We start from the raw sequence: 21,161 nt of genomic DNA, 5'->3' as shown, positions 1-21,161 counted from the left end.
GAGACACCGACTATCGGCCACCTACAATGCTGTCCTGAGCTCTGTGGGTTAGGATCAACAAGCAAACAACAACAGTGAAGTCCAATACCCACAAAATTGTCAACTCTGCCTCTCAGGTGACAACCTGTTCACAACTTGTCCGAAACTGGGAGGGGTGAACAATTTTCACGGCTCTCTGGATCAGCCTCAGAGGTTAAATACCGGCTTCTCTTGGATGAGAGGTGAAACATCTTCAACTTAACTCGAGAAAGTCCAACTGCTGAAGAAAATGTTGTTGCTGCGTTCAGTTGGTGTCATATTCTTGTTTTGGAGAAGAAGACAATAACCACAGATGTGTGCGTTGGTCAGTCCATCGCAAACAGATCTTTTGAGTGAACGAACTGAATGGAATCACTTCATGAACTGGTTTGTTCCTTTCTCAGTTCATTTGAGCTCAGCAGCGAGCGTGCCGGCCGGGAGTGGAACTGTCGCGTTCTGTGACTCACTCGTGAATCTTCGGCGAGCGACGCATGCCAGCGAGCAGACGGGAACGAGGCTACACACAGAGGGGGGAGTCTGTCAGTTTACGTTCAATGAACAAACCGATTAGCGCTCTGTCGCTCACTCGCCTGCACACACAGAACACACAGTCACTCACTCATGATTCACAAACCTACTGCACTCAGAGAACTGTCTCTGAGGACGAGATTTTACGTTCACCTACTGTGCTGATAGTGGCGCTGTGTCACTCACTCGCGTACTGCACGAATGAACTGAATGACGGATTTGGCAGGGCACTTTGCTCCTGCTAATCACTGAATGATTCGGTGAATGAATTTTTTGAACTAATCATTTTAATGAATGGATTCTAGGGAACCAGTACAGTCAAAAAACTGCCGTTCCCATCACTATTGTGTGGAACACTACACTGATGCAGACCTTCATTTTAGATGGTACACTTTCCGTCACTGCCCAAATCAATATCATCACTCGGTTTGCATACTACCACCTCCTTAATATCAATCGTCTCCATCTATTTTTTATTGTATTTTTCTGCTCTTTTAATCATGTAATCTATGGTGACCTTCAGTGCTTTGAAAGGCTCCCTTAAATTTTTTTTATTATTTTTATGATCATTATCAGTATTTTTGTTTTAGTCTGAATGTGACCATGTATTTGCGCGTGGGAATGTGTGGTGATTCTCTTTGTATGTGGAGCTTTGAAACTCAGAGCTGTGAAACTCAGTGCAGCGATTATTGTTTCAGGACCCTGGACAGTTCCCACAGTGCACACTGATCTGCTCCCTCAGCACCGAGCACGGTGTAGTTTATTCATTATTGATGTATTTCTCAATGAATGTGTGTATGAAAGATAATTATTAATGCAAGCAGGGAAGTAATAAAAGATATCTTTTAAGTAAATAGATTGGGTATGATAACAAAAACACTTTGTTTGAGGGAGATAACTGACAGTAATGTCTGTCTTTGATATCTGTTATGATTAACAATAATCTACCAAGGCTCATCCGTTGTGCCCTTGACTCATGATGCTGCCACATGAAAAATTAGAAATCAATACATATAATAATAATAATCGATTATTTAACCTTTGACCATCAGATGTGACCTCACTCATCCTGTTCTTATCTTAAGCATCTGTTCACTCCTGACACTAAACAGGAAACGGACTGAGCAAACGAGCAGTGAGAGGTTTATTTTGTGCTGAAGCGAAGGTTTTCTTTCCCTCCGCAGCCCGGCATTGTTGTCACAGACGGAGAAATAGCCACATCTCTAAATGAATTGAAAGGAAAATGAAAGTGAACGCAGACAGGGAGCGAGGGGAAAGAACAGAGGAGTCAGCAAAGCCTTTGTGTCGCTCCTGCATCACATATACAGCAAATGGCACAGAGGGCCAAGCACTGGCAGACACGCTGTCAGATGCACCAAATGTTTTTTTACTCCCACCCTCCATCTTTTTCTGTAAGCTCCAGCTTGTCACATCTAATTTGCTTTAACCATAGTGTTTTGCAGAGCCAAATAAAAAATAAGGTGACTAATTGAGAGCCCGTCTGCTTTATTAGACACTGCTCTGTTTATGCCTTGACTTTTGTCTCTGTGCTGCTAAAATGCCTCTTGTCTATTTTGAGACACTTGCTTTCAGGATGGCACAAGGCCATTACAACAGTCGTCTTTTTGCATTATGAAAGAGATTGATGTGATGTGCGCTTCCCTGTTTACCCAAGAGGAAATGCCATTTATTCGCTTAAGAGATAGGAGAGTAGAAATAGGACAAGTTAGTTCTCACTGATGGTCAATCTCTTTGTAAGTAGTCCTAATACAAATTTGTATGCGGAAGGGACAGTTATTATTGAAAAAATTAAATTATTACTTGAATTATTCAGTTCTCAGAAATGTGATAAATGCATTCAGCCAAAAGTTTATTTAATCACGTTTCATAAATTTACTATTTCCTTTATACAATATATACAAGTTTATAATATGTGTTTTTCAGTTCTCGCTCTTTGTGTTTATTTCCAGAACTGTAATCATCTTAGAGTGCAAATGAAGTGCTCAATAAAATGTGCTGTTAGCATCTTTGCAGCTGTTCGTAGAAAACAAATAATCAGTTTGATTAAGTCTGATCAAGGATTTGGCAGAAGTGGGAGGTGTGGGGGTGCGGGACTATTTTGAAGAAGAAGCTGTTATCTGCATGAAGAGCAGACGTTAGGCTTATTGTACTCAACAGTGTCCTTTAACTGTCATCTGGATGCTTTAATCCTTTTTACCTCACCATTCTGACTAAGATCACTCACTAAAAACAATAATATAATCATGTAGAAGATTTTTTTTTAGAGATTTCACTGAGGAAGGTCCGGCGATTTTGTTTGAGTTCAGCTTCGCGCTGAGGATTAGGCTTCGGATGACAGCAGCTCACTTCAGAAGCTTGCAAGAGAATTTTAAAGAGGTCACCTTGTCCGGTGAGGAGTGGGAGGGACAAGACTGAGTCACAGTTGAGACGACACACACTACTTTACGCCGTCATGTGAGCCGCTGCCCAAGACAGATGAGAGGAAACACATGGACAGGTGCCAGTGGTGCGTCAGTCAGGCTCTTTCCTGTACATTTGCAAATACATTTCCTGTATTTGAGCAAATCATTTTCCATTGTAGTTAGGTTGAGGGTAACCCAAAAAATAAATTGTCCCTAAGATTTAGCCATATAGTCCAGCCCTATTTACAGTCCAGAAAAGTTTTAGGTCAGGGCAGTGAAAATATGGGTCATATTCACTATTAATCTAAATGAATGATTATGGCTGCTGTAAGTGATTTATTGCCACTGCGGACAGTAATCCAAAGCAGGCCGAGTACAGAGAGCCCTAATTCGGTGAATTTATTTATTTGACACACAGCAACATTAGCGTTCATTCACGTAGACACTTGACAAATGTAAGTCCAATATAAACTCGCCTCATCGCTCTGATTAGGCCTCATATATTTTAAAAGGAAGACAATGATGCAGCTTCTCCTCATGGTTCGCTAATGTTCTTTACCGTAGTCACATTATAAATTACTAGAAAAGCACTCGGATAGGGCGGACCTCCGCCAAGGCAGCTCAGTGCCTTCAAAATAGTGATAACTTTATGGACAGACAGCGAGTGTTGTAACCAGTGATAATGTTATAGTCAGACAGCGGGTGTTGTAACTAGCGATAACGTTATGGTCAGACAGTGAGTGTTGTAATAGCGATAACGTTATGGTTCAGACAGCGAGTGTTGTAACCAGTGATAACGTTATGGTCAGACAGCAGGTGTTGAAACTAGCGATAACGTTATGGTCAGACAGTGAGTGTTGTAATAGCGATAACGTTATGGTTCAGACAGCGAGTGTTGTAACCAGTGATAACGTTATGGTCAGACAGCAGGTGTTGAAACTAGCGATAACGTTATGGACAGACAGTGAGTGTTGTAATAGCGATAACGTTATGGTTCAGACAGCGAGTGTTGTAACCAGTGATAACGTTATGGTCAGACAGCAGGTGTTGAAACTAGCGATAACGTTATGGACAGACAGCGGGTGTTGTAACTAGCGATAATGTTATGGCCAAGGCAGCTCAGGCAAGGCAGCTCAGTGCCTTCAAAAGAGCGATAAAAATAGTGATAGCATCTACGGATCACTCCCAATCTGTGACTTCTCGAGTTATGACAGACAAACAAACAAACTCTGGCCAAAACATATACCTCATTGGCGTAGGTCAATGATGTTCACGGAAAACTGAACTAAAAAGCACAGTATGCATGATGTCTGCATAACTGTGTTTAATGACATGCATACTTTTACATTGACATTTTACATTACCACACATTTAGATGATTTGAGATCTCCCCTTGTGTCACTGTTGTACGTATTTCGGTGCAGAACATAGCCTTTAGGCGATATGCCCCTGATTGTTAATATCTATTATTTTTCAGGATGGTACTGAATAATTGACTCTGTAAAATGCCCTTGATGATCGCCCTGCCTGCTGGCTGTTGTAAACCCTACCATCTGTTTACAAAGTCAACCAAGTGTCTTTGACCAAAAAGACTTTAGTCATTTGTGCACCGACTGATAAATCATGCCAGTGTTAATACTCACCAGGAGACTAAGGTGTCCTTTGACACTTATATTTCTCATTTGCATTGTAGCTATTGATGTTAGAGCACGCTGAATGTCATGTTCGGTTAAATCCCTCAGTTCTGGACATTTAGAATCTCGGCTTTTATTTGCAGGCATCTTTAATTGTGAGCACGTTAAATCCCGAATATCCAGCTTAGTTTCGAGAAAATGAACCATACTCTCAAGAGAATTGTTTGTAAATCCCCCAAATCTTTTTTCTTAAGCAACTACTAACACATTTCAAAATGTCATGCGTATCCCAGCTTATGGCGTTCAGTGCTATGTGTCAGAATACGGGAAAGGGAGCTGACACTCAGCCTCTGCCTTTTCATTTCCTCTCTGCCACCAGAGATATGCTGTGGTCGAGGCTTGTTTTGATATCTTTGAGGATGATGAAAGAGTTGAGCTCAGTTTGAGGACAGCTCAGCAGCTCACTGTCTATAATCACACTCTTAACAATGCAATGAGATATAGCAGAGTGGCACTGACACCCCCATTTGAATTACCTCGCCTCCCTGAGACGTGTGGACACACGCCTCCTTTGCCTCCTTATACTCCTGGAGTGGTTAATGTGGCAGCGCACAGCAAGAACCACTTGTCTTTAAAGGCCACACCTGATCTGAGTGCTGTTCGCCAGGCACTTCACTGTGAAGGTCACTGGCAGGGGAATGGAGGCTGAACATGTCAGCCAAGTCATCGTGCTCAGAATACTTAGGTGCTCTGGTGTGAACCTGTCAGCTCACATGTCCTTAAGTAATGGCCAGTGGTGAATAGCAAGTTCCTTTTGCTGTGATCAATGCACTACCTTTTTTATTTCACATTTCTGATCTGGTTCATGCAGATTAACACAATATTGTATTGTGTCATGTAAATGTCCTGCCTGCAGGAAAGTGAATGGACTTGGTGGAGGTTTGATCTCTCTGAGCAAATTTTTTGTAACTCACAGTTCCAGTGATAAATCTTTTATTGCTTGGTTGCCAGGCTAATGCAATTATAGCTGAAAACAATTACTCTTTGGTACAAACTTTGGTTTGTGGACAAAACAAGACATTTAAGAAAATCGTAATTTCCAGGTTTGGTAAACACTGATCACTGACATTTTATGGACTAATCGAGTGGGAAGAAAACCGTAGAATCGGGAGAAAACCCACGCACACATGGGGAGAACATGCAAACTCCATGCAAAAAGGCCTTTGAGGTCTTGAGTTCTAACCACTACACCAACCGTGTGGCCCAAATGCTAATTATATCAATGATATTGATTTTTGTAAAAGGGCAGCGAAATAGTGACCCATTTTCTCTCACAGGTCAATAAGCCAAACCCTGTGTCCATAATAACCTTGTGCCTATTACACATGAGTCTAAATAATGTTTTAGTGGAGTTCAAAATAATTATTTTTTATTTGAGGAACCTGTAATGTTTTCATGCTGCTTTATCTTGTGCAAATGCAATCAGTCACAACGTGATGGATCGTATATAATCATCCATTATGGTTGTCAGTGTTGGTGTATGTGTTAAGCTCAGAGAATAGTGTGTTACGTGTTTCTAAGTCTAAGCACATGTCACAATAACAGATGTTTTGTTGAATCAGCTCCAAGAAACCCTTAAATAGCTTGACCGGAGATTCTGACCTTCTAGAAAGACGCTCAGTCAACCTCTGACGGTTCACCTCCACTTCCTTTTAACACCAGTATGTACTGTATGCTCACATTTACAAACAAATATAACCACTAGAAAATTCCCCCGGCGAAATTTGGATCGTGCCTGCTTCTTGCTGCCGAATTAAACGTGTTCAGGGAAGTTCCCTTATCACACTTATCAAGTTTCGTGCAGATGGGACAATGTTAGACTTTACTTCCTGTTTCAGGAGTTCCACTTCCTGTTGGGAGGTCATCTGTTGCAGACATGTTCAGGACGGGCCCCTGGTCTCACATTTCAATGTACAGCAAAGTTAGTGGGCACTTCCTGTTTAAAATGGCCGACTTCCTGTTGGGTCAAGGGCGTGCGACCTAAACATGTCCAGGGAAGTTCCCTTGTCTCACATATCGTGTTTCATGTAGATTTGTCAATGTATAGGAAAAGTTACATTTAACTTCCTGTTTCGGGCGTTGCACTTCCTGTAGTGAGGAAACAACACGTTTTAAAGTTGTCATATTTCAAGAACGGTAGATGATAGAGATACATTTTTGGTTTGTGAGCATCAGGAGGCTTTCAGCAGCTCCCACATTTAAATTTGTGAGAAACGGGTGTGAATTTACTGAGAAATGACACTTTTAAAATCACCCTTGATTTTTCCCAAACTCCAAATCATCAATTTTAACATGGGAGTCAATGGGAGCTTGGCAGACCAGAAGTCAATGCACTTTTAGGTGATTTTAAGAAAAACTGCAAGTCAAATAAATAGAACACACAGGGTGAGACAACAACCATAGCAACATGTTTAAGTTGGAAATTGTTATGCAGGAGAAGAGTTTGTTTAGACATTTATGTGATTCATTTTCTGGATCTCAGCTAGAGGGAGCCACTCTAGGTGGGCCCAATACACACTCATTATAAAATCACAAAACTTAAACTGTGATTGTTGAAAAACCGTAATATGTATCAAAACTTTGACTTAAGTGAGAAAAATCCCAAGTCTTGTGACCCGTTTTAAGTTTCAATTACGTGAAACGCCTAGAAAAGTCATAGCACACGATTCCCGATCGAACTGCATGTTTTGATATTAGATGTGTGGGGGTTTTCTTAAAGATTTGGGACAAGTTACGCGCCAAAGTTTTGGCAGAAGAGGAATGATATCATCAAGAAGAAGCGCGAAGATAGTTGCACTGCAATGCATTCTAGTGAGACTCGTATGCCTTGCAGCACCACTAATGATGCCAAATATGGATCATATCACGCCACTTTTAAAGATAAGCTGATAGGCTGATGACTTACCTATTTACAGTAAGGACATTCAAATAAACCAAAATCAATTCTATAATTATTCAAAACAAACAAAATAAGAATAAATATATATATATATATAATAAATAAGAGCCGACTTCTTCACAGACCCTGATGTGTTTCTTTGGGTGATTTAGAAACTGTCTTGGTTACTGACTTTGAATTCTCAACGTCTTAGTAACGTCTCAGTGGAACTGTACAGATTCCTGTGGGCAGAGTCTTTTCTGTGTCCCCGCTGAATCGGGTTACTTTAGCTCAGCTTCCTCCTTTATGCCTCATCTCCTGATTCATCCCAAGACACAGCGAGCTGGACGTCTGGACGCGACACAATGCTAAGACATCTTGGGACACCATTATGTTCTTTTAAGTATTTATTCTAGATGGCAGAGATTTAACTTGAAATTTAGCCTTTGTTGGAGAATTAACTTTTGGTCTGATGGGGACTGTTGTGTGCATTTGTATTTACACCATATTTAAATGCATGAATTGCGATTACATTTCACATGTTTACTTCATGAGCAGTGGGAAAATGAAAGACCCCATATTGCCATCAATATGCTTTATGTGTAATCTTAACCTAAATTCAGATTAAACATCACAACCCATTTTCGTTCGGCAATTACTCATATTTTATATTTTGTCTATAAACTGACACCTAAATGGATACAGGTCAGATCTCTTTTATTTTGAAAATACAATACCTTCTTTAGGTTAGCACTCAAGGGCCTCTCTGCATGTGTGTGGGTTTTCTCCGGTTTCCCCATAGTCCAAAAACATGCATTATGGGGATTAGGTAAATTGGACACTCTAAATTGACCATAGGTGTGATTGTTAGAGTGGGTGGTTGTTTGTCTCTATCCCCGCCTAAATGCCCTATATCAGCTGAGATTATCACAGCTCCCCTCTTGACCCTCATGTAGAGGATAAAGCAGTAGACGATGGATGGATTATTTACTTGTTGTGTTTCTATTTGAGTTGCATACATTACTCTACAGAAGCAGCAAAGACACAAGTAATTCTGACAAGAGCCTAATACTACAAGAGAAGAACCAAACTATTGTTGAAAGCTAGAATGCACCTGTAGCTCTTCTGGATTCTCTGTACTGAACTTTACCAAAGTTGTGTAATGGAGCTCTTCTTCTTCTGCTCCTCCAGGATTTGCGATCCTCCAGGCCATCATGGAGTCGGCCGTAGCCAATAACTGGCAGGTGACGGCTCGCTCGGTTGGGAACATTGTGGACCCCACAGAGTATCGACGCATCATCGAGGAGATGGACCGACGACAGGAGAAACGCTTTCTCATTGACTGTGAGGTGGACAGAATCAACTCCATACTGGAGCAGGTACAGAGACAACACACACCTTTTGTTTACCTCACTGTTTGAATTATTGGATTATGTTATAACTCTCAGCACTTGGAGTGCATCATAAATGCCTCAGATCTTTGCCTTCTCATTTCGACAGGTGAGGTTAAATGAAGGCATGTTATTTGTTGTTTGCTTTGTGTGTGTACATTATCACCTGGGCTCAGTTCATGTAGAGAAATGAACTCCTTCCTTGTTTCCTTGGTGATCATCAGTGAGCACTTTACCCACCTGTGTGTCGGTTCACATTCAGTGTTTGCTTTTGTGCCAAGGGAGAAAACGATTATTGCCAAAAACGAATTAAATGAGGCCTAACTGAAGCTTTGCTTCTTCACTCAGTAAGTCATTATTGATTATGCGGAAGATTAGTAGCCGTGTAGCAGATGTGGTCACACTTTGTCTCGTGAATTCATTTTGAGGTGTGCTGTGTTTCATGTACCGCACTAAAACATATATAAGGACAATTAAACAAGTGAGTACTTTGTTGTAAAGCATAAATGAAAACATTAATATAAATGATAATTATTGATCCTAGTCTTGTGTGTTGACTAGCAAGGTTTGGGTCTGAGCCCCAGAGGATTGTCAGATTTCAAAGTGGGCCTCGGCACTCTTACATTTGGGAATGGCTGATCCAAGGTCATGTTTTCCCTGATGTGCAATGTTGTGTGTCGTCATACAAATAATTAGCATCCTCTCTTAGGAGAAACATTGAAGTAGCGTGACAGTTATTGTCACAACCGGCGCTAGTAAGGTCACAGCAGCACAGGGGACTGGACCCCAATGCAGATGGCAGAGGCAGCCTCAATAAAGTCTGATGAAAAACTTATGAGATGATGGTGATATGGGCAGAGTTCAAGATCAGAGAAGACAATTTCAATGAAGAGCAGGCAGAAAGAAATCCAGCTAAAAAAAGGCCAGTTTATCAACATACATTAGAGGCACATGTGAATATATCTTAACATTTTGGTGACTACAATTCCGTAAACTTGAAGTGATGAATACACCCAGGAGTAGGTGACTGATTTTCAAAAAAGTGGGAAAGAAAATTGGAGAGAGAACACTCTCGTCACAACCAGGTGCACGTGAGCTGTTACACAGAGGAGCAAACTGTGACAATGAAACTGCTGCAGTGCTTTAAAAAGAGGTCAGTTTGGATAGTTGTTTGGTTGTGGAAGTCAGTGGCATGCACAGGCAGGGGAAACAATTTAAAGGGCACCTACTCCGCTTAAAGGGGACTTTACCCTATTTCTCCAAGTTAACCTAGTTCCCTGGTGTCCTAATGAACATGTCTGTGACATGCGTTGGTCAAAATTCCATAAGGATGAAGCACCACAGCAGTTCAATCACCCTGACAAAACAGCCTTGGTGAGAACACTCGGTTTAGTAGTATCTCTTTAGGTCCACCTTAAAAAAAAAAGGAAAATGAAACTTAAGGGACAGGAAATGACATCAGCCACAGAGGCTACTAACAGCAGTTAGCATTTGGAAAAGTGATCATTTGCAGGCTCGAGCAGGCACATTGCCATCATATATAACAGTATCCACTGGACAGATAAATCCTCTGAGGCTGGAAGTTTGTGTAGAACTCTGTGCTGCACTGTGGAGCCAAGAACCTCCGGTTTTCGGATACCGTTGCCCTCGCCAGCACTCTCACGTGTGCTTGACGGACAAAGCAGAGCTCTGCGAGACAACAATTCCAGGAATTTAGCGCATTGTGACGTCCCAGTGCGGAGGTCATGAAGTGTTTTATCTCCCGTACTTAGACTGAGGAGTACCACAAAAACACGGGTGAGTCATCTTGTATTCACACTTTGCAGACTGATAGGGCCTCCAGAGTCCCAAATATAAGGATTTAAATGATTAAAAAGTTGATTTTGCATAATATGTCCCCTTTAAGGCTGGCATGTCCAAAGTGCGAATTGGCGCCAAAGGCAGTTTGGCCCTGGGAATATGGACCTCCACACATTATTGTTAAATGAAGCAAGTTCAAGTTGTGTTTTGCTTTTTTTAATGTGCTGTGTCTTTCATGATTTGCAAGAAGGCCTTGGTATGTTATTGATCATCGATATCCCAATGAACTGTTGATTTTTTTGAAGGTCTAATATATCACTGAAAATAAAGTTATATTTTTTTTTTTTTTTTTTTTACCAGACAAGTAAAAAGCAACTGCCTTGTCATATTTTTACATGACCTGCTCTGGCCTCTATTCAAAACCCTGGCTTGTGATTGAAGAAGGCACTTAAGTGCACAGAGTTTTTGTCCATTAGGGCATCAAGTCTATTATTTCTTTTTCTTTCAGTCCAAACTGAGTTGTTTTTTCTTTAATCATACATCACTGTCATAGAGGCATCAACTAAAATGCTTCTCATTCACTTTGAATGGACCCGCATCAACCTGGTTTCATTCATGAGGCAACTATCTGGCAGATTATACCTCACCCATTCCTTTTTACTTGTTTGAAAAACTTTAAATTCCCAGTACAACCCTTAAAAAGTACATTTCCACTTACCAAACATTGGTTTTGGTTTTTATTTTGCCTCAAATCAATTGGTTTCATTTGGCAGATTATACTTCAACAGTCATTTATACTTTTTGTAATACACTTAAAAGACCAATACAAGCCATAACGTGATTTGTTGCATGGGTTAGTCATTGCAGCCTTGTAACATTTTTCTGCCCTAAAATCACTTGATTTCAATCTAATATTTGACAGATTTATATATCACCCAGTCCTTTGCACTTGTTGGAATACACTTAAAGAGCTGACATGCATGTCACCACATGGTTCCAACGGACGTCACAGACAAGGTTGTGATTGACAAGGTCAACAAAGTGCACCCGACGATAGCCGACATGATAACCATCACGACATAGTTGGCCATGACAGACACTGCTCTGCTAACCCACTTAACCAGTCCTAAATCATACAGTAGAGGGAGTTGAAAACACATGGACACACCTGAAGGTTGTGTGTTTCCTTTCATTTGTCACCCGTTGCCCACAGCTACTCAGTAAGGCAATGTGATAAACCCACATACAGCACATTTTCCCTGCGCGTGTATGTGAGCACATTTGAGCGATTAATCCCGATCACGTTTTAACCTTCTGCTCTCTATCAAGGTATCTTTGTGTTAAGGCTTCTGTCCTCTATCTAATGATCTTCATTATCGCCATACTTACGGGTTTTACTCTGACCTTCACTTGAGATCTGTCTTTATTTCCTCTGACAAGGGGAATATTTAAAAAAAAAAAAAAAAAAATGTTCTATTAAATGTTCTTTCATTGCTTCCATATTAGATCCGTTTAGATAAAGATGACCAGTTGGTGTCACACCAGGCTTGTCCACCCAAATTCTCACGGTTTGATGTGAGTGGTGGCCTCGTCAACAGCATCTGTCACCGAAGCATCTCTCCATATGCTTGAGAGTGTCGAAGACACGCTTGTGTCTCTCGAGAGTGACGCCTTATACAAGCTGTGACATCAACACTCGCTTTAATGTAATATCAGCTCCCAGTGTAAGTAGGACACGCTGTCCCATAACAGCAACAACAATGAGCCCTACTATAAATAGCCTACCCTTCTAGCCTGAGGGACGATCTCTCACTAAGTCAGGAGTGAGCAAACACAACAAGATCACACAGGCAATAAGGAAGCGATCATTCTGGACATGATTTATCTTGTAATCAGTGTTTCGTTTTTTTAACCTCATAAATAGACAATAATCATCAAAATAATGGCCAAATATGTTCATTCACATTGTTACGTCCTCCCAGTGTATGTTTAATAAACTCCTGTGCAGACAGCTATCATTTAATTTGTGCTAAGTACTTCTGTATTCAGGGTAGTTTCCGTTGTAACAGGCTTTATTTGTTGATAAATGTGCAGTGGGATTCTCCTCACTCCCCTGCTGACTCTCTCACCGCCTTTAAAAAATATCCGCCTGCTCATCCCTTCAGTAAAGTAAAGACGGAGCGATAAACACCTCTAAGGCTTCTCATCAATAATAGAAACAGTGGATTTATAACCGTTGCCAGAGAGGTCCTATCACCTCCAGCCTCCTCCTGTTCACTGGACAGTCAGAGAAAGACTTGTGAAGTCTGAGTGTCTCTCTTTACCCTGCGCTGTGGAGGGAAACAGGAGAGGAGCTGGAAACCCAGAGGTGCACTGGAATTCCACACCCGCAGTAAAACAAGACATTGTAATTGGATTATTTAGATTACATCTGCTCTGTTTGAATTGTAGTTTTGTTCACGTGAACATTGTTTCAATGGCATGACAAGTAAAATATTTTCTCAGTGGGGCTGTTTTTTTTTATGTTTGAAGGTCCCATATTATGCAAAATCAACTTTTTAATCATTTTAATATTTTGCTTTGATATTTGGGACTCTGGAGGCCCTACCAGTCGCCAACGTGTGAAAAAAGATGAGTCACTCATGTTTTTGTGGTCCTCCACAAAAAACACGCAATGTTGACTTCTGAGACGTCCTGGAATCGTTGTCTCGCTGAGCTCCACTTTGTCCGTAAACTACGCTGGCGAGGGCAACAGTATCCGAACCGGAAGTCCACAAAAAGTTCTATTATTGGCTCCACAGTGCAGCACAGAGTTCTACACAAACTTCCAGCCTCAGAGGATTTATCTGTCCAGTGGATACATGTTATATATGACGACAATGTGCCTGCTAGAGCCTGCAAATGATCCCTTTTCAAAATGCTAACTGCTGTTAGCTCCCAGTAGCCTCTGTGGCTGATGTCATTTCCTGTCCCTTAAGTTTCGTTTTAATTTCGGAGCACAGATTCTGTCTGACACAGTCACTGGATTGAAATACAGCAGCAGGGTTTGTGATGCACCTCAACTCGCTTGGAACCTCACCAGAGCAGGTACTAAAATAAAGTAACACGTACCAGATACTATCGTTAGTGAAAGAAGCGCAAAATAACCATAACGTGACAAGTCGAGTCAAAGAGCTGGGGCACCCCTGAGCAAGGTACCCAACCCCCATTGCTCCCCAGGTGCTGCTCAATGGCTGCCTGCTGCTTCTAATTCTAGTAAGTATGTGGAGAATTGGTTAAAATGCAGAGAAGGAATTTCCCTAAGGGATTAATAAAGTAGAAAATACAATAACAACTAAAAAAAAAAACCTGGCCTTCTCTATCAGTTTGTTGAGTCAGTGAGTGTCGGCCTGCCTGAGGGTGCTGCCCCCAGCACACTGTGGTGTGGTGCCTACTGCATGAGGATGCACATGGTGAGAAGCACAGATTGTAAGAAGGAAAGTGTGGGGGACCTATAGTTATTTGCTAAGATTCCAGTGGACAAGAAAGAGCTACTACGATGTGAACTCTTTGGTGCCGTTCTAAGGGCGCTTTCACACTATTAGTTTGATTGCTTTGGTCTGCACCAGCCAGAAAAATGTTACAATGTAGCAAACAGACGTGGGTACGCTTTGCTTTCACATATGCAGAGTTTTAAACGAACCAAAATAGACCGCGGAGATCATCGGCACCGGAACCAGACTAACCCTGGAACGTCAGCGCCACGGTCACCGGAGCTGATCGCTGCCACTCTAAGGGCCAATTCTATGGCGTCATTATAGTGCCATATTCCGCGAGCATAAAAACATAATCAGCGAGCAGAAAGACCACTCTCCGCGCGCTCGCGAACACTCTCCGCGCGCTCGCGAACTCTCTCCGCGCGCTCGCGATCTCTCTCCGCGCGCTCGCGATCTCTCTCCGCGCGCTCGCGATCTCTCTCCGCGCGCTCGCGATCTCTCTCCGCACGCTCGCGGTCACTCTCTACGCTCTCGCTGTTTCTCTCTATAACTTCTGCTCGCTCGACTTTGCTGACTTTTGGCACTGGGGGGCGGGTATTGAATAGACGCCCCGTAACACCCCCCCTTTCTGATTGGTCACTTAAACGCCTGGGTCAGAGCCAATCCGAGGCAGAGTAGGGCGGGTCATCATTGCAGTTGGTGGCAGAAGAATGTGATTTAGAACGGAGAAAAAATAAGTAAGTAGAGGAACAGACAGATATTTAAATTAAGAACTTGCTTCAAGGGAGGATGGAGGCTCCTTGAAATCAAAGCACATGGGTTATCAAAACAGACTAGACTTTCATAGTTCCCATAGTTTCTGTAGTGGCCGTTTGTCAAACAAATAATGATTTCAAATCAAACTTCAAATTATGTGAATCAAAAGGCCACTGTTGCACAGAATAACCAAAACTAACTACTCACTAAACAAAAATACTAAACTAAACAGCACTAAATAATAACAATAAATAAATAGCTCCAACAGTTTCTATGGAAGCAAAACGTGTCTAACATTTAAACTGAAATGCATTTGCATTTCATGTTAAGAATAATAAATCAATCAATCAACCTATTTTATTAAAATCTCCTTGTCTTTTTCATTTTTATTAAAATGTCCTTTTCTTTTTCATTTTAATTAAGTGAAAGAATGAGTAGTTTTGAAAAAGTCAATTTTATTTATACTACTCATTCTTTCACTTTTTTCTCTGACATCTCCGTCCGCCGTTCTAAATCACATTCTTCTGCCACCAACTGCAATGATGACCCGCCCTACTCTGCCTCGGATTGGCTCTGACCCAGGCGTTTAAGTGACCAATCAGAAAGGAGGGGTGTTACGGGGCGTCTATTCAATACCCGCCCCCCAGTGCCAAAAGTCAGCAAAGTCGAGCGAGCAGAAGTTATAGAGAGAAACAGCGAGAGCGTAGAGAGTGACCGCGAGCGTGCGGAGAGAGATCGCGAGCGCGCGGAGAGAGATCGCGAGCGCGCGGAGAGAGTTCGCGAGCGCGCGGAGAGTGTTCGCGAGCGCGCGGAGAGTGTTCGCGAGCGCGCGGAGAGTGGTCTTTCTGCTCGCTGATTATGTTTTTATGCTCGCGGAATATGGCACTATAATGACGCCATACAATTCCATCCCTCAAGCTCAACCCTTATCTTAACTGGCCCTCAAAACCAAGTGTTTAGGGTTATTTTGTCACTTAGAAATGGGACACCCCTTAAATGCAGATACGTCTTCAGACTGTAGGGGGCAGAATAACGCGAAAGCTGCGTCCAGTCTGTCAACTCCAAAGAAGAAGAAGAAGAACACATTATATCACGATTATTTATTTATTATTTTATTTCAGTCGTTATTAGGTTGTCAGTTAGTTATAAGATGATACTCATACAAATACCACAACCACGGACATATTCAGCTGACAGTTACCACACACCACGGCTTATTGAAGGGTAAACGATAGCGAACGATCGCGTGTGAGCACCGGCCGACTATTGACAAAAGATCGTAAAATAAAAATAAATGTTACGCAACAATGAAGTCAGTAATCCATTAAATGGGCCTAAACTAAGATAATACAATGGTTTTCATCTTTTTTATATCTCTAGTAACAAAGAAAATACTCGCTTCGCTGCTTTCGACGCCATCTTTGTTATGTGAAAACACGCAATGCATTCTGGGTAGCCCTTGCTCCCAAGGGTGGTGTCGGAAAATCTCAATATTGAGGGCGATACAGCCCTTAAAATTGCCCCTCAACTTAATTTTTCTGAGAATCGGGACAGCACTTGCACTAGAGGGAGCGCATTTTTGAGATTGAGGGTTAAGATTGAGGGTTAAGCAAGGAATTGGAATACACCCTAACTCCCATTTGGTTTGGTTGCTTTCACACCAGAGGGACCATACCAAAGTAGGGCAGATAAAGCGGTCCGAGATCACCCCTTCAGGCAGGTCTCGGACCGTTTGATTGGGTGCGAACCAAGGGACCAAACACATTTGGTGCGCACCAAATGCTGAAGGTGTGAAATCACCCTTAATTACTGTAAATGGTCTGTATCTTCATAGCGCGTTTCTAGTCTTGATGACTACTCAAAGCTGCTTTACACTACAGTTTTGCCTTTCACTCACACTTTCATCTTCGCTGATCTTTGATGCCCATTCAGATACCGCCTCAGGTATCCGAATGAATCAAACCGACAACCTTCAAGTTGAAAGACAATTCGCTCCACCACAAAGCTAATGTGCTGGCCAAAAACAAACTAAGGACTAAGGAACATAACAGTTACAACTGTGATGAATAAAACTATAAAACTAATAGGACATGACATATTCATATTAGGTCTCCTATAAATAGGATCAGGAGAGAGAGGTAATTTCTTAGCTTCCTAACATAGTTGTCCATAGCAGTTTTATTGTGTGCTTAAGCCTTCCTCATAAGGTCAGATGTAATGTTCTGCTTGAACAGAAACAAATAAACCTCCACAACAACAAGAGAACTGTCTGTGCTTAGGCCTTCATTTCCCTTGTCTTAACTTGAACTACAAAAAAGACAACAGGGCTCCTCAAAAACCCAAAAAATGTTGACAGTAATAAAGGATGTTTTTGTGCCGCTGCCTTTGTAGCACAGACGTTTGAAGGAGACCCAAGAGAAAGTTCTGGTTAAAAGCAACCTCAGTGAAAAACATCATCAAACACTCAGGAGACAGGAGAGTTGGCAGCTGTAGTAAACACTGTAGGAACATCACAAAATTGTACTTTTTTTCTTTATTTTGCTGAAATTGGCATTCAGTAAAAAGGCTGTGTAGTTAAGCATGTAGCTACCACAAAAAGATAAACTCACGCATGTTTTTCCATGTTAATTAATAATTAATGTGAAAGTTATTGATTTTGGTGTTATACATACTCCCACTCGTCACTTTATTAGATATACCTGTTCAATTGCCAATCAAATTAGTTTTCTGTGTTTTGATTAGGGAATTCAGACCTGTATTAGCAAGAGGACCTGCTGTAGATTAAATCAAATATCAGAATGAGGAAGAAAGATGATTTAAGTGAACATTGCATAGTTGCAGGTGCCAGATGGGCTGGTCTGAGTATTTCAGAAACTACTGATGTATCACTACTGGGATCTTCAGACACAATCATCTCCAGGCTTTAGAGAATAACCAGTAGGCAGTAGTTCTCTGGGCCTTATTGATGCCATAAGATGAGACTGGTTTAAATGATAGAAAAGCAATTGTAACTCAGGATAGCAGCTCCAAACAACTCTCTTTGTGTTTTGCAGTATAGTGATGTTTAGTTGGTGTCAATTGCGTAAAGTGCTCTACGTAGGTTACGGAGACTACGTTGCCAGAGAGGCTGTTGCAGAGCCTCTGCATTGTCTCCGGCTGCACGAAATATTTTTTAAGTGTCCGTCACTCCGTCAAGGGACAACGGAGACGGCAAGAGCTGCGATTGGTCCTCAGGACAGGCCGAGATAATGCTGCTCTGTGCCGGCCACTGTGCGCACCGAGCGTCCACAGAGGCGGAGCTGATCACCGCCGACAACGTCGCTGCCAAACTATAAATACGTCATATCTTAACACACAAACCACACATTTAGACTCTAAATGGCTAATTTCACGCCTCAAATGACACAGGGACACAGAAAAGTGAGAAACAGCCACTGTTTCAATGTTATTCCGCTGCAACAACAACAATAGTCTTTCTCTCTCGGACGCCATTGCTCACTGTAGCCAAAAGCACAACAACCTTGCGTAGCGACCCCTATTGTTCGGGCTGGAAATTGCAGTGCGTATCCGGCACCACGACGGAGAACTATGAAGGCTCGAGGGGTCTCCGTGGTTACGCAGTCAGATAACGCATTACGCAGTCGGAGAAGTATAATGTGGCCTTAATGCAAGATGCCGACAAACAAGTTGTAATGTGACTGAAAACACAGATATGTGCTCATGCAAAGTGTTAGAAATGAATTATACTTCTAAAAAAAAAACGCAGCAGGTTGAAGGAATAAATGTTTTTTTGCCCCCATCTGCCCCTGCACTGCTGCTGTATACATACAAATGCTCCCTCAGTCAGGTCTGATAGTGTTGGCTGATGGAGCATGTTTTCAGATGAAAGATGCTGAATGTTACGTTGTACCAAATAGAAGCAGACTACCACAAATGATCAAAAATTACATAGTGCGTCTTTAAATTGTTTTGCGTAACATAACAATAATTAGTCAACTGGCGACTTTGCGATGTCCGTACCGGCTCTGAAGGAGGCAGCAGGCAAATCACTGCAACAAAGAGATGCTTTCATCAGTGGGAAGAGAGTCAAATCCTCCTGAAGTCACTTTGGCAGACGTCCAGCTCGGCACAGGACTGTGGCTCCAGTCTGCTCAATTAGCTTGAATTCCCACAGGAATATTTAGACTGATCGTGCTGCAGCTCGGTCCTGCTCAGCCCAGCAACAAGCACAGCACAGACCTGTTCGGGCGACAGGAGTCCTGTGGACGGGACCTGAGACAACTGCTCTCCCTCCTTTTCTGTCTGTCTGTCACAGTTTGCCTCCTCCACACCAGACTACCTCATATGTCTGATTATATCCTTAATAAAGAGCTGAAAACTAATGTTTGTAGCAGGAGTCTGGACGCTGAGCTTGTTTTATCAAGTTCATTCAGTCGTGTTGCACGTTTTACAACCAGTTAAATATCAAGTGTGCAACATTTAGGATAGTTTATTGGCAGTAATTGAATATAGTACACATAAGTATGTTTGTAAAGGTGTAAAATCGCAACTACACTAATCAACATGCCCAGGCTGTGGCTTCATATTATCTATATATAGCTGATATTTGCATATTTTAAAATGGACATATTTCTGTGTCCAGTTTTTCTGTTTATTTTTCTTGGTACATTACTGACATGTGGTCGATCAGTGCAAGAGCATGAAATCATCAGACTGGACATCATGCAAAGTAAGAAAGCACTTCTGGTTAAAAACGCTGCAATTTGCCCGTATTTTTTATTATTATTTTAATTGATTATATGCATTGCATGCAGTCGTGCAATGGCTGTGCCAGTAATGTCTCTCTCCAGATTAATTCAGACTAAATAAATGGCGACCATTTTTGTGCCAACCTGGCTGTCGACTACAATGACTTTAATTAACGATTTCTTTAAAATGAACAGGACTTTTGCCAGATTTACTGTAGAAACCAGTTTAGATTGTTTACATTCAATGAGCATTAAACTGTAGTCGCTTGTCAGTATGATTGGAACCGCAGGTTGCTTTTGCAGGTATTTTTTTCCCCCCTCACCTGTCTGAGAAATTGATTTTGACCAATAAAAAGATACGAGTCCTCGACATGGAAGACTCTGACCTCCTCTGGGTTACTTTTGGTTTCATATACTCACAAAAAATCCCTTGGAAATGTGAGATTGAAGCATCACAATCCTAAAAAAAAAAATGTCTTACGACCACATGCTGCTATGTTTGCAGTGCAGCAATATCAAGTCGAGAGAAACTCCACACTGAATCATCCTCCACCAGAGCATTCAGTATACCACACATTTTCTTGTAAAAACTGCTTGCTGTTTGTTTTTGAATTGTTTTTAGGGCATTAAATAAAACATTAACAATCAAGAACATTTTCCAATTTACCATATTATTGCGATAATTGTAAAAATGCTTGTGTGAATATATTTTTTGAATGGACGTTGCCTTCATTTGGTTTGTGTCTGTAAGCTTTTTCTTCAAGCTTCCCAAAACAGAGGAAACAGTTCAGCTAAAATGATTACTTATGTTACCAAAAGTGGTATAAAATGTCATGTTCCAAAAACATCTTACTGAGGACACATTAATATATTAATAAACGCAATTCATCATACCTCTTTTTTCAGTGTTCATGCTTGAAAAAGAATAATATTCAGTCGTCCATGTTTTGATGGAGGCACTGTTGAACCACAACATAATGGTGCCCCGTGCAAGGGTTTGAAGAGAATTAATAACAAAATTAATTATTAAAATTAATTAATAATTTGTATTAATATTTTCTAACCAATTACAAAGTTGAATCACAACAGGCACAATCGTGTTTTATCTTATTAGATTACATCATCTGAATAATATATATATTTTTTTAAATCTCCATTATCTGCCTATAAATGATTGGCTCCGATATTATTGTGCAAATTACAATTTTAATTTTTGTGACTGTTGCATCGCAAATCATACATTTGCAATATCTGTCAGAAAATTGCAACAATATATTTTCTATATTTAGTTTAAGGCTTGGCTTAAAATAAGATCATTATAAATCCTGAAGTCTTGGATTGACTGGAAACATGCAGCCTTCCTCTTTAAGGCACTTAAAATAAACCACAGTGTCTGTATTTAGCTACATAAAATAATGGTAATTCACCACAATTGACCCGCCGTGAGTG

General features: G+C 41.3%; 1 protein-coding gene across 2 annotated transcripts in view; it reads left to right on the top strand.

The window, feature by feature from the left end:
• LOC310927906 (glutamate receptor 3-like) overlaps positions 1-21,161 on the top strand; it is a gene marked incomplete at both ends in the record, with an annotated part of 73,576 nt that overhangs the window by 25,677 nt on the left and 26,738 nt on the right. For both annotated transcript variants that reach the window (XM_083890319.1, XM_083890318.1), the window contains one exon: positions 8,733-8,920. In XM_083890319.1, the coding sequence (XP_083746445.1) occupies positions 8,733-8,920 (188 nt within the window). The remainder of the gene's footprint in view (positions 1-8,732; positions 8,921-21,161) is intronic.

Source organism: Microchirus variegatus (assembly GCF_963457635.1).
Source record: "Microchirus variegatus genome assembly, chromosome: 5".
NCBI classification, from domain to species: Eukaryota; Metazoa; Chordata; class Actinopteri; order Pleuronectiformes; family Soleidae; genus Microchirus; species Microchirus variegatus.
This window is presented reverse-complemented; position numbering and strand designations above follow the sequence as displayed.